Source organism: Mastigoproctus giganteus, chromosome 8 (genome assembly GCF_048544385.1).
Source record: "Mastigoproctus giganteus isolate SK-2022 chromosome 8, ASM4854438v1, whole genome shotgun sequence".
NCBI classification, from domain to species: Eukaryota; Metazoa; Arthropoda; class Arachnida; order Uropygi; family Thelyphonidae; genus Mastigoproctus; species Mastigoproctus giganteus.
The window spans coordinates 179,968,733-179,984,110 of NC_143582.1; the positions used below are offsets into that span (position 1 = coordinate 179,968,733).

A 15,378-nucleotide genomic window follows, 5' to 3' on the forward strand; every position below is an offset into this window, starting at 1 on the left:
GACCTACACTATACCAAAGCAGAAATCCAACAGAATCCTGTGGCAATTCACAGAGACCACCTCAATAAGTGAATAATACCAGATTATCTTAACAACAAGGAAGCACAGCCATTTAATGTGCTGCTGTAGCAGCCACCAGGATGATCATAATTTTACAGATATTCATTTCGGTCCCCAAACCTTTTGATCACATCTTGTTGTGTCACTAATCCTTTGAAATACAGGAATTTCCAGACTTACGCAAATTCAACTTTACATAAGTTTTTGCCAGCCGGTGCAAACTGAAAAAATTAATGGAAACATATTTTGCAGCTGTAGGGATAAATGGAGGTATTGTGAAAATATCGTAATGTGTAGGAAGCACAGCCATTTAATGTGCTGCTGTAGCAGCCACCAGGATGATCATAATTTTACAGATATTCATTTCGGTCCCCAAACCTTTTGATCACATCTTGTTATGTCACTAATCCTTTGAAATACAGGAATTTCCAGACTTACGCAAATTCACCTTTACATAAGTTTTTGCCAGCTGGTGCAAACTGAAAAAATTAATGGAAACGAATTTTGCAGCTGTAGGGATAAATGGAGGTATTGTGAAAATATCGTAATGTGTACCAAATAACACATTTTTTTTTTTGTAATTCGTTCCAAGTCCTTGGAAGTTGAAAATTTCGCTATATTACTGAGCTATTTACCTCTCTAAAAGATCACATTTATAATGGAAAGTGCACTACCCTTTCATCATTATCATATGTTCCCGTTATAGGAATCAATTTTGAAAGCATTTGTGATATTTTTCTAAAGCATGTTTCTGGAGGTCACGACCAAAAAACAATAAAAACAATTTGCATTTTCCAGTTTATTGGCCTTTTCTGTTAATGCATCTAATTATAAATGGGTAGTAAACTCGATCTTATTGCATTTGCAATAATACTGATAACTGCAATTGTGTGGGTTTTTATGTTATTAGGGTGATATGTGTTTCCCCTTCCATGAAATCTTCAATCATATAAAAAACAAATTTTCAGAAGCTTCTCTTCAATCCCACCTAGGGCTTGGATCAGAGTATTGCAAAAACATATTACAATGATGAAGGGAAAGCAATCACGGAAAGTGCAAGTGGTGGTAGTGCCAGAAAGTGAAACAAAATTGATTTAGAAATGAAGATGAAAATGATTAAGAAGTATGAAGCAGGACAAAGTTTGTCATCCATTGCAAGGGAATTACGTCTCACTGCTTCAACAGTGAATAACATTTTAAAGGTTCACAATAACTGTACAATCTTACACCAACTGTTATTAAATAAATTAAGAGTTATATGTATTAAGATAATAATGATAAAAATGAAATGAAATAAATAGAATGAATAATATAATTACACTAGATAAAACTGATAAAATAAGATACCTGTCTGTACAATAAAACTATAAAATTTTAAAATACAATAAAATAAAATAGAATGATTTAGATAAAACACCGGATAAAAGCAATAAAACACCAATAAGAGTGATCTAATACTGAAGCTTTCAAAGGTGTCCGCCTTCTTTTTTAACAGTGAAGTTTATCGTACAGTACATCCTTAAATATCAACAGGCTCACGATTCACAGTACGTGTTTCTACAGGAGCATGGGCAGTATGCCAACCGGGCTAGCTGGGTGGGTAAAGTGCCTGCCTGGCAACCCAAAGGTCGCGGGTTCAAATTCTGCCTAGGGCTTGGATCAGAGTACTGCAAAAACCTTTAGAGGTGCATTATGGCCATAGAAGCCGATGCGCCAACAACAAACAAAAAAAAAAAAAAAAAAAAAAAGGGTAGTATTTTCCCCATGTGCACTGGAACATGCCAGGCGGAACTGTTCATGCCATCAAAGAACCACAGCTTCGAAGAGGGATGAATGCAGATTCCCTGTCTCTATTAATAGAGACAGGGGAATCTGCATTGCTCACAGAGGAGCACATCCACAATCTCTTGAGCCACTTGTAGTCCAAAAATCTGTGCCCGGTCAATGATAACAGCTTCATCAGGAGATTTTTGATGGTGTTCATCCCAAAAATGCTCTGCCAGAGCAGACCTCCCATAACCTGCAGTCTTTATCATGCTAATATGCTCCCCCATGCAATCTTTAAACCAGCAGTTTGTTTCACCAACATAACATTCACTGCAATCTAGGCATTTTATCTCATATGCAACCCCCACTTACACATTTCATAGGTACGGGGTCTTTAACCTGTGACACAACTGTGGCAACCTCCGTCCTGGTAGCGGGACACAGCGTGTCTGGCAATCGCGCAACACCCAAATTATATGCTCAGTTAGGTCCGGACAGTAGGAATGTATGCAGTGGAAACGGGTGTAAATGGCTTTCTATGTCGGTGCCCCACTTCTCGGATACAGTTATCTATGATCCTCTGGGGGCAGCCGTATTTTCTGAGATCTGCTGTGACACGTTTAATTTCTTCTTCTATCCTCAGAGGTGCTGCAATGGGACCCAGCCCTATTAGCATTAGTAGAGGCATATGATGCAAGAAAGCCAAAAAAAAAAAAAAAAACTTCCACTTCGCCCCCCTCCGTTCATTTGAAATACCTGTCCAGCTGAGCCTTAAATTTATTTAGGCTATCAACTTCCACAACAAGAGATGGAAGTCTGTTCCACCAACCAACTAACCACTGGCAAAAGGCAAATTTCCACACATCTATCCTACATCTGTCTTTCCTCAATTTGAATTTATGCCCTCTCAGGTGATTATTCTGAGCAAGCGGCAGTACCCCATCAGCATTGAGCATGCTCAAACCATTCAAGGCTTTGTACACCTCTATCAGATCACCTCGCCAGTGCCTAGTCTCCAGACACTGTAATTTGCAAAACTTAAGCCTTTCTTCGTAAGAGCAACCCTTTGTTCCATTCACTAACCTTGTTGTCCTTCTCTGCACTCGTTCCAGAAACTCTACATCCTTCTTGAAATGTGGCCTCCAGACCTGTATACAGTACTCAAGGTGCGGCCTGACCATTGCCTTATGCAAGGGAATAATCACCTCCTTATCCCTGCTAGAAATATTCCTGTATATCATTGATAAGACACCATGAGCTACTCTTGCAGCCTGTCTGCACTGCTCAGAGAACTTCATATCTGCCTGCAGAATTACCCCCAGGTCCTTTTCATTCTCTACCACTGTCAGTGGAGTACCACAGAGTTGATACGTTGCTCTGGGGTTGCTGTTTCCCATATGTAGTACTTTACATTTGTCAATGTTAAACTTCATTTGCCACCTCTCAGCCCATATGTTCAACCTTTCCAGATCCTGTTGCAGCAGCATAGCGTCAGTAGCGTCCTTAACAACCCTGCCAGCCTTTTTATCGTCTGCAAACTTGGACATTAAGCTTGATATACCATCATCAAAGGCCTCCGTAGCCGAGTGGTCAGGAGCGGGAGTGCAGTAGCAAACGCTCTTAGCGTAGACTGGGGTTCAAGCCCCTGACTGCTGAATACGGTCGATCTGCCAACCCGCACTGGACAAGCATGGCAGATTATGGTCCATTTCTCTCAGCATGAATTGTTGAGGAGGCTTTCACCCTGCAGTGCATTGATAATGGCTGCACTTTACCTTTTTTTTTTTTTTTTTTTTTACCATCATCAATATTATTTATAAATACAGAAAACAATAATGGACCCAACACTGAACCCTGAGGATCAGTGTTGGGTCCATGTTGGACTCCACTAATAACACTAATCCACGATGAGCAGTGTTCATTGTTTACCACTCTCAGTTTTCTTCCCCTCAACCACCCCTTTATCCATAGCAGCAATTTGCCTCCAATGCCACACTGCTCCAATTTGTGCAGCAGTCTTCCATGTGCAACAGTATCAAAAGCCTTTCTAAGATCCAAATAAATAATATCAAAGTTATTTCCTGCATCCAGTTCTTTTGTGGCTGCATCATAGTGCATCATAGAAAAAAATTAAGCTAGGCTGGCAGAAAATATGGGTTTACTCCAGGTTGTGGAACAGAAGATGCGCTTTGGGCATTGCAAAACTATATATTACTTGTCGAACAGTAAGTATGTCCTTGAAATCTTTATTGACTTTGAGGGAGCTTTTGACTCCGTTCAATGGAGCAGAGTTCTCGTGATGCTGAGACTTGCAGGCTGTTTAACTAAGATTTTTCGGGTGGTAAAGGATTGCTTCATGCACCGTACAGTGACTGTTAAGCCGTCGGTTGGTACTATTGCAAGAGAGGTGACCAGGGGATGCCCACAATGATCGGTTTTTGGACCACTAATGTGGAACCTAGTTTTGGAGGACTGATTGCATAGGGACTTCGAGCATACAGAGATGGTGGCATATGCCGATGATCTTGTGCTGCTTACCAAAGGAAATTCACGGATGCAACTAGAAACCAGGTCGCAGAAGGTTTTGCTTGAACTTAATAACTGGTGTAGGTTATATAAACTGACTGTATCAGGAACAAAAATAAGGACAATAATCTCCAAGGGTCACTTTTTGAGTAGAAGACTCCCAGTTGTGCGAATGAATGGGTCAAGTCTAAAATCGGCAAGGTAATTAAAATATCTAGGCATTATGGTTGACGGATCTTTGACTTTCAACTCACATGTTACTTATCTATCAGAAAAGGTTGAGGAAATTTATTGGGATGATTACTCGAATCACTAGAGTTGACTGGGGAATAAAAGGTAAGATGCTGAACTTGCTATATGAATATGTATTTATCCCCATGGTAACATATGGTGCACCAATTTGGTTTGAGCGTGTAAGTGGAAAAGTATTTATAGAAATCTCAGTTCCATTCAAAGAGTAATGCTCCTTAGGATGTGCATGGCATGCAGAACTGTGCCGACCCCAGCTTTGCAGGTTGTGACTGGAAAATTGCCTATTGATCTGCATTTGGTGTATTCTATTATTTTCTATAAGTAGCTTATAGACCTAGTCAAGCTCCGTGGTTCATTTTGAATTTAGATAGCTTGATTTTGAAAGTAATTAATACCTTGTGTCCGTAGATTTCCCGTTTGTAACTTGCCGCCATTGTTATATGATACAACGTATACCCGATCTAGATAGCGTAAGGTTTAATGGAAAATTAGATAGCGAAAATTGATACTATAATTGGTACTATTGTTGGGATATCAGAGACGTGGTGTCACAAAGACATAAGCAGCGCAGAATTGGAATTTGAAGAGTACAATGTGTACAGAAAGGAGAGACAGGACAGGAAGGGAAGAGGGGTTATGCTGTTGGTTAAGAAACACATAAAATCTAAGGAAGTGCATCCAACTGATGTTGGTGGACAATGCAATGTTAAATCTGTTCGGTGTGATCTAAGCACTGGGAAAGGAAAAATGAGAGTAGGTGTGCGTTATAGGCCTAATGAATCTGATCAGTATAATGAGCAATTGTGCAGAGAAATAGAGTGGGCCTGTAAATCAGAGTGTCTTATAATGGTGGATTTTAATTTCCCAGAGATTGACTGGAAATTGTGGGTTGGTCACTCACACACTAGCAAGGCTTTTGTGGATTTATTGGATGACTGTTTTCTACAGCAGCATGTTCAGGAGGCTATTAGAGGGAGTAATACTCTTGATCTGGTTATCAGTAGTGATTCTTCATGCATTAAGAATCTGCAGAAAAAGGAACAATAGGTAGCAGTGATCACAGTGTGCTGAAGTGGGATTTACTCAAAGAGGTAACTACCATGAGGGGTAAAAGGAAGGGTTTTTGCTTTCGTAAATGTTGTTATTTGGTTTTTAGGAGCATGAGCAACTAAGGCCATATTGCTCCGAGGATATGCGGTGGTCATTCCCTGACCTTTCCGCATCCTCCATATCTGGTGGCCACGGGCTTGAACCCCGCTTTTGGAAAGGTGACTGCGGTGGTCTGAGAAAGTATTTAAATTCTATACGGTGTGACAACTGATGATGTTACCAACAGCAAATTCAAAATGGGAGGTTTTCAAAGAATTAATCTTGGAAGCTACTAGGTTTTACATGCAAACTAAGAAATATTCCTCAAGATTTAGGTCTAAATGGAGGTCAGATGAACTAATTAGACATGTGGCAGAGAAGAAAAATGGATGGGATACATTTAAATTAACAGGTGACACAGAAGCGTATGATAGATATAAACTGGTCTGTAACCAAGTCATAAAGGAGGTTAGGCAGGCAAAGGCAGATTACGAGAAATCTTTGCAAAGAATGCAAATAAAAACAGCAAAGAGTTCTTTACTTCTGTAAACTCTAGAAGGAAGGGGATGAATCAGATTGGTCCACTTGATATCAATGGTTCAACTGTTGATGATCCTGCTGCTCAGGTAGCTAACAAACTAAATGAATATTTTGCATCTACATTCACACATGAGGAGTTATTCAGGGAGGGAAATGCCACAGATGTATTAAACTCTGGCATTAAGCTAGATAATCTTGTAATAGCTGAGAGTAAAGTGGAGGAGAAATTGTTGAAGATAAACATAAGAAAAGCACCAGGGATGGATTTGGTTATTTTTGTTGTTGTTATTTGGTTTTTTTTTTTTAGGAGCATTAGCAACTAAGGCCATATTGCTCCAGGATATGCGGTGGTCATTCCCTGACCTTTCCGCATCCTTCGTATTTGGTGGTGATGGGCTCGAACCCCGGTCTAATCAAGAAACATGTGCTACGCACTGCTGCTCCTTCCCACCTGGCTACGGAGGCGCTGCAGGGATGGATGGAATCTATCCAGTTATATTAAAGGAGGCAGCAAAGGAAGTAAGCAAACCCTTAGCCATAATTATGAGAGCTTCCTTGGACTCAGAAGAGGTACCCGTGGACTGGAGATGTGCAAATATGACCCCAATCCACAAAGGAGGATCAAAGGGAGACACAGGTAATTACAGACCTGTTAGTTTAACTTCTGTTCCAGGGAAATTAATGGAGGCACTGGTTAAAGAAGTATTGCAGGATCATTTTTTTTTTTTTTTATGAAAACCCCAAACACGAAAGGTATCAAAACCTATAGTACTTAGTACCGTGCATGAGTTGAAGGATAAGTATGGGGGGAGGGGGATGCCAGAAACTTTGCTCTAGAGACTAAACATGGGTTTCACCACTTCAAGCCTCCAATAAGCAAAGTGGTGGTATTTCACCGGTTGATGAAAGTCATCTACCACCTGAAGCTAGACAAGACTTCAGTTATAGCTCAGACACAGCATGGATTTGTTAAGGGGAGTCTTGTCTGACAATTTGATTGGATACTATGATGTAGTCACAAAGGAACTGGATGGAAAGAATAGTTTTGATATCATATATTTGGATCTTAAAAAGGCTTTTGATACTGTTGCACATGGAAGACTGCTGCACAAATTGGAGCAGTGTGGCATTGGAGGCAAATTGCTGCTATGGATAAAGGGATGGTTGAGTGGGAGAAGACAGAGAGTGGTAATCAATGGACACTGCTCTTTGTGGACTAATGTTATTAATGGAGTCCCCCGGGGTTTAGTGTTGGGTCCACTGTTGTTTTTTGTATTCATCAATGATATTGATATTGGTATATCACGCTTAGTGGTATATGCAGATGATACGAAGGTCGGCAGGGTTGTTAATGATAGTACGACGCTGCAACAGGATCTAGAAAAGTTGAGCAGATGGGCTGAGAGGTGGCAAATGAAGTTTAACATTGACAAATGTAAAGTACTGCATATGGGAAATAGTAAACCCAGAGTAAAGTATCAACTGCGTGCTACTACACTGACAGTGTAGAGAATGAAAAGGACCTGGAGGTAATTGTGCAGGCAGATATGAAGTTTTCTGAGAAGTGCAGATGGTCTGCAAGAGTAGCTCATGGTGTCTTGTCAATGATATACAGGAATTTTTCTAACAGGGATAAGGAGGTGATTATCCCCTTGTATAAGGCAATGGTCAGGCCACACCTTGGCCTGACCATTTCTGTGAAATCGTGTATACAGGTCTGGAGGCCTCATTTTAAGAAAGATTTTTTTTTTTTTTTTTTTGTTTTGTTTGTTATTTGGTTTTTAGGAGCATTAGCAACTAAGGCCATATTGCTCTGGGATATGCGGTGGTCATTCCCTGACATTTCCGCATCTTCCGTATTTGGTGGTGATGGGCTCGAACCTCGGTTTAATCAAGAAGCGTGTGCTAGCACTGCTGCTCCTTCCCACCTGAATACGGAGGCGCCTTTAAGTTTTGCAAATTACAGTGTCTGGAGACTAGGCACCTGCAATGTGATCTAATTGAGGTGTGTAAAGCCTTGAATGGTTTGAGCATGCTTAATGTTGTTATTGTTATTTGGTTTTTAGGAGCATTAGCATCTAAGGCCATATTGTTCCGGGGATATGCGGTGGTTATTTCTTGACCTTCCGTGTCCTCTGTACTTGGTGGTCATTGGCTAGACCCCCGGTCTAATCAAGAAGCGTGTGCTATGCACTGCTGCTCCTGCCCACTTGGCAATGGAGGTGCTACATGCTCAATGGTGATGGGATTCTTCCTCTTGCTCAGAATAATCGCCTGAGAGGGCAGAAATTCAAATTGAGGAGAAACTGTTATAGGATAGATGTGAGGAAGTTTGCCTTTGCCCAGCAGGTGGTTGACTGCTGGAACAAACTTCCATCTGTTGTAGAAGTTGATACCTTAAACAGATTTAAGGCAGAACAAGACTAACTTTTTAAGCGAGTGGATGGGTGAAATGAGAAGGGTGTGTGTGTTTTTTTTTTTTTTCTTTTTCTTTTTTTTTTTTTTGGCTGATGCTATATAAGATTGCTTTCTTGCATCATGTGCCCTTGCTAATGCTAATTGTGCATTGGCTTATTTCATCCACTGTGGCATTCCCTGTTCTTTTCTGAATACAGAGGTGGACATCTTGGTAGATCCCAGGAAGGAAAGGGCAAGAATCTGGGATGCTTTGGTAAAAGTCTGGCAAGAGCGTTGGAGTGTTTGTGATAAAAGGCTGATTACACAAAAATTTTTCCCAGATTTAAGAAATGCAGACTCGATAAAACTCAAATGGTTTGCCCCAAACTTACAAGCTATGTTCTTATTGACTGGTCATGGTTCGATTAATGCAAAGTTGCATGATTTAGGAATAACTGAAACATCTAGTTGCCATTGTGCTGAAAGAGAATCATGGGAACATATTATGTACAACTGTCAGGAGTATAGCGATCTACGAATTGAATTGGTATCTCGGGTTAGTAATCTCAATCTTATGGCAGAAGGCTGCAAGACAGATCTAGTTGATAAACAGGAGAACTTCTTGGGTTTCCAAGCCTTTGCAACTGCAATATTTCTTAGGCGAAAGACTCTTCTGCATCTGGAAGCCTTGGATTTTGTAATACGGTATGGTGTAGTGCCGAATTACCTAAAGTTCTGTGAAATCATGGATGCCTGAGTCTGCAACTTCAGTTCCTTGTGCTGGCATTTCTGTTCTCGGCAGCTCCTGGCACTGCTGGCTTTCCAACAGACTGTGAACAGATGTAGCTCTTTTGAATGAAGTTTGGACTTTGTCTGAAATTTAATTATATGTATATTTATTTTTTATGTAATTTGATTATTCTCGGTTTGTTCACATCAATCTTTTTTGGCCATATCAGGTTTTTTCCCTCCCTGTACTTGGGCAAACAGGAGAGGGAGTATATAAGAGTACTGCTAAATTATGTGTAACTGACAGCGGGGTTGCCACTGGTTAGCTGGGACTGCTTTAACTAATAAATATCAAATCAATCCCCATGCGAGCATGGAAACGATATGTCGACGATACATTTTCAATTATTCGGAGGGGGAGAGAGGATGAAGTGCTTGGTTTCCTCAATAGCTTCTACCCGTTTATTCAGTTCACCTCGGAGGTAGAAGTAGAGGGAATCTCCCTTTCCTTGAAGTGTTGGTACATAGGGAAGGCCCTAGAGTGAAAACCAGTATGTATAGGAAACTCGTGTGCCGGGGCCAATACACACATTACAATACAGCACAAGCCAACTATCACATGATCAGCATCATTAGGGCATTACTGAATAGGGCTGGGTCCCATTGCAGCACATCCAAGGATAGAAAAGAAGAAACTAAACATGTCACAGCAGAACTCAGAAAATGCAGCGACCCCCAGAGAATCATAGATAAACGTATCCGAGAAGTGGGGCAGGGATGTAGAGCCATTTATTTATTTATTATTTACATCCTTTGCCACTGCATACATTCCCTACTATCCGGGCCTAACTAAGTGTATAACTTGGGTGTTGTTTGATTGCCAGACACACTGTGTGCCGCTACCAGGGTGGAGGTTGCACACAGTTGTGTCACAGGTTAAGGACCCCATAACTATGGAATGTGTAAGTGGGGTCGTAAATGAGATAAAATTCCCAGACTGCAGGGAATGTTTTGTTGGTGAAAGAAAGTGTCGGTTTAAAGATCACATGGGAGAGCATACCAGTGCAATAAAGGCCGCGAATGGTGCTCCTCCCAAAAATGCTTTGCCACAGCAGAGCATTTTTGGGAGGAGCACCATCAAATCTTTCCTGACGAAGCTGTTATCTTATCGTCGACCGGACACAGAGATTTTGGGACCACAAGTGGCTCGAGAGCTTGCGGATTTGCTCCTCTGTGAGCAACACTGTTAATAGAGACCGGGTAATCCACATTAATCCCCTCTTCAAAGCTGTGGTTTTTGGACGGGATGAACGGTTCCACCTGGCATGCTCCAAGCCATTTCCGGTTCCAGTGCACATGGGGAGAATACTGCCCATGCTCCTGTAGAAACACGTGCTGTGAACTGTGAGCCTGCTGATATTTAAGGATGTACTGTACGATAAGCTTCACTGTTGAAAAAGAAGGCGGATGCCTCTGAAAGCTTCGGTATTTTATCTACATTGTTCTATTTTATTTTATTGTATTTTAAAATTGTATATTTTTATTGTACAGACAGGTATCTTATTTTATCAATTTTATCAGGTGTAATTATATTATTCATTCTATTTATTTCATTTAATTTTTATCACTATTATCTTAATACAACACAGCTCTAATTTATTTAATAACGGGTGGTGTAGGATTGTACAGTTATTGTGAACATGAATATTCCCAATCCCAGAGGCCTATTTGAAGATACTGTTTTAAAGGGCAGTGCGAGTATAAAAGAACATGTGAAAGGATCAATGCACTTAAGATCAATAGTAATCACAAAACAGCATTCAGGTGCTGTATCAAAGATGGAAAAGCTATTAATAATATGGATGGAAAATTAGATTTAATAGCAAGCACCCCTGAGTCTAATGACCATTGAAGCAAAACCAACAAATATTTATGAAGATATTAAGGATAAGTACAGCAAATCCCAACCCAAGTTCATGGCAAGCAACAGGTGGTTTAATAGGTTCAAGCATCGCGCTGGTTTCCACAACGTTAAAGTATGCAGTGAAGTTGCCATTGCAAATTCTGCAGCTGCAGAAAATTTTTGTGATGTGTTGGAAAAAATTATTGATGAAGGCACTATTCAAAGCAGTAAATTTTTAACGTTGACAAGACTGCTCTGTATTAGGAAAAAATGCTGGATCGAACCTACATTGCCAAAGAAGAAAAGACAATGGCAGGTTTCAAGGCATCAAAAGATAGGGCCACGCTCTTGCTTGGGTCTAATGCAGCAGGAGATTACAGATTAAAACCACTGCTTGTGTACCATTCTGGAAATCCTCGTGCATTTAAGGGCATCAATAAAGCCACCCTACTCATGCAGTTCCGATCGAACTAGAGAGCATGAATAACAATATCTCTCTCTTTGAGGATTCGTTTAAATGCTGCTTCATTCCTGAGGTTGAAAAATACTATAAAGACAACGACATTCCTTTCAAGATTTTGCTTCTATTAGATAGATAATGCTCCTGGACATCCTACACATCTAGATGATTTCAATTCGAATGTGAGAGTCATATTTCTACAGCCAAATAGGACTTCACTCATCCAACCAGGGTGTTATTTCAAATTTAAAAGCATACCATTTATGCAAAACATTTTATGTTAAGAGACTTTTGGAAGTCTTACAATATTTTCCCAGCCATCTTAAACATTAATAAGGCCTGGGTGGAAATGACTAAAAGTTGTTTAAATGGCACATGGAAGAAAATATGCCCATGACATGTAAAAGGCTTCAAAGGATTTGAAAAAGATGAATCATATGAAGAGATTACAGATAAGATTGTAAAGGTTGTAGAGCTACTTCCGTTGGAAGTTGACGCCAAAGACATGGAGGAATTAATAGAGGAAGAAGAGAAGGAATTATCTAACGAAGAACTTAATTTATATTTATTGCATGTGACTACTGTCACTGACCTGCAGGCAGTCTTTCACTATCACTGACTCGCAGGCAGTGATAGTGAAAGAATAAAATGTTGACAAAGCTCAAGATGAACCAAATGAGGTGCAGAGATGCTTCATCATCAAAGAGATGGCAATGGCATTTTGTGAAATTGCATCGGCAATGGCTAGGTTTGAGAAGATGAATCCTGATAGCGAACGATTCTTAAAATTAACAGAAGGGTGAATGACATGCTTGCTACAAAGAAATCTACGATGAAAATAAAAAAGCCACCGTCCAGTCATCCATTAATATATTCTTTTGTAAGGTTGAGCGGCCGACCCCTTCTAAATCTCCATAGCCCTCAACTTCCGCAGCAGCATACTTATCAGCTGAAGACGCCGAGTCTGGCAACGATGCTCAAGAGGTAAAACTTACTGATGTTATGCCTGTCTCCTCTCTTTTTTTGTAATTTTATAATTATTTAAATTGTATGCTTTTGTAATTTTTCCTGCGCATGAGATAAAAAATTGAATAAATACAATAAATAATTCTATTTACATGTTCATCTAACATTTATTTTATGATTCAATCAATTCAGTGAGCACAGCTGCGTGTGCTGCACAAGCATTGGGAAAATTCCGACTTACATTGAGTTCTGCAGAATGCAACCCTTACGTAAGTTGGGGAGTGGCTGTAATTACAAAAAAAGTGCCATTCACATTGTAATTTCAATAAAATGTAAACTGGAAAACCACTGTAACAATTAATGGCTGCATGCCATAAGCAAGTATTTAACATACTGCAAAGCACTCATTCAAAGCTGTATACCACAAACTCATGCTGTGACTGACATCGTGACAGGGAAAATTGATAGTGTTAATCAAGTCTATTGCTGTAAAGTGCTGGCACAATGTCAAGTATGATACACAGAATTAATTTTGTAATGTAATAATATGTGCAATAATGTAGCTCTAAAAAAAACTGCTGCTAAATCAGCAATTTTAAATAAGTATAATAGGTGTTATGTACTACTTTATAATCCTTTATTCATAACTAAGTTCAAAAAAACTTTTATCATTCAAAACTGAAAAGAGACTATCAACTAATTACGTACCTCCAAGAGTAACATTTCCGTGGAGAAACCTTCCTTGATATATTAACCGCAAAATATCTGCTTTGGCTACTGCTTCTTCAAGCCATTCTGGAATAACAAGTATGTTTTAAAAAAACATAGTCACATGCAATAAATATAAATAACAACCATATAGCATAAAAACAGTTAACTTTACTATAAAGACAGTCTCCAGGTCTATTGTAGGTAAGGGGAGGGAATGCAGATTTCATGAAATTAATGTGGCAAATTATCCTAATTGTAGCATTAATTACTACATTGAAGTATTATATTAAAGTTCTCTTCACACACTAAAAGCAATTTTTTTTTTTAATAAGACAGATTTGAAGGGTATTTAGAGCAATTAACTTGCAAATCAAATTTATATTTAAAAAAAGAAAATGGTTCCATGTACAGCAAGTATGCCTATGTCAAGTCCTAAAAAATAAATCCAAACTATTCTGCTACCAACCACCACCACCACCACCACCACAGTGAAAATACCATGGGCATAATGCAGCTTTATGAAACTATTCCCTGGGTGCATGGCACATCCCTTTTTCAATGCAACAAAACAAGCACTAGCTGAAGTTGCAAAGTGACATATGCAAACCAGTAATAACAATTTCTGTAATTTTCTGATGGTAATTAGTCAATAGCTAACTCTCATTTTTTGGTGTATATCTGTTAATTATCTGATACATGTTTTAGTTGCTAACTTTGGAAATTGTTAATAGTTCGTTACTAGATTTTGGATACGTAGTAACACAGAACAATCCTCCCCACCTGCTTAACACTGTTAACTAATTAATCAGAGCAGTGAGCTCATTTTTCCATAAGATTAATGTAACTACATTTAATTTGTTGCTGTTGTATCCCATTGTGTGCTATAAAGTTGTTGGGGAAACAGGAAATATATTTTGTAATATGGATAGGTGAAAGAGGACAAGGGTAAATCTTGCCACGGACAAAAGTTGATGTTGTAGGGCAGCTATTTTTTAAGGGCCTAAAGGGTTATGTTGTTGTATTCATTGGTACTAACAATATTAAGAATAAGAGATCTGATGATTTATTTAACAAATACAGAGCAATGTTAAGAAAGAGGTCACAAGTTAAGATTAAATTTTAAAGTGTCTACAATTTTGCCCAAGAGAGAGATTGTGCAAGGCTCATGGGTAGAATTTTTCTCAATATGGTATGTGCTTGTCAACATGTGACTGTTTCAACAAAGATGGCATACACATGAAGGGGCATAAAAATATTTGCTGATGCTATCAAGGCAATGTAGATGGGTCAAAAAACTGCTGGCTTGGATGGGGGGGGGATATACAGGCTAATGGAATAACAACAGCTGCAGACAAAGGTATAAGTGATTCTTGCACTACTTCTATTGGGATAATCAGCAGCCTGGAAAGCAAGCTGTCAGGAATTACAAGACCTGTTGGAGGTCTTCATGGAGCAAGAAAATACATGGGCTGTGTTAGGGTTACTAAGCATAAAAACAGCAATGTTGCATGTACACTAATGCTAGGAATATAGTTAATGAACTTAATGAATTTGGAGTACTGGTTAAGTCATCAAATGTGGAAACTAGGGTTATCTACGACATGGTATCACTCACACATAAGGGATGTAGAATTTGAATATGGAGAGTACATTGTGTACAAAGAGGACAGACAGGACAGGAGGAAAAGAGGAGTCGTGCTCTTGATTAAGAAGTGCATAGAATCTCGGGCAGTACACCCAGTTGATGGCGGTAAATAAGCACGATATTTAGTCAGTTTGTTGTGACATAAGCACTGGGAAAACAAAAATGCAAGTGGAAGTGTGTTATAGAACAAATTACTGTGATAAGAATAACAAAAACTATAAAGACAAACAGAGTGAGCTAGTTAATCAGAATGTCTTATAATGAAGTATTTTAACTTTCCAAATAATGACTAGAATTTGAGGGTTGGTCATTCACAAAGTAGGAGGAATTTTA

General features: G+C 39.3%; 1 protein-coding gene across 2 annotated transcripts in view; it reads right to left on the bottom strand.

The window, feature by feature from the left end:
• Positions 1 to 15,378, bottom strand: part of LOC150082042 (ubiquitin-like protein 3) — a 269,809-nt gene that overhangs the window by 31,825 nt on the left and 222,606 nt on the right. For both annotated transcript variants that reach the window (XM_090379931.1, XM_090379930.1), the window contains exon 3: positions 13,398 to 13,484. In XM_090379931.1, coding sequence (XP_090236057.1) covers positions 13,398 to 13,484 — 87 coding nt within the window. The remainder of the gene's footprint in view (positions 1 to 13,397; positions 13,485 to 15,378) is intronic.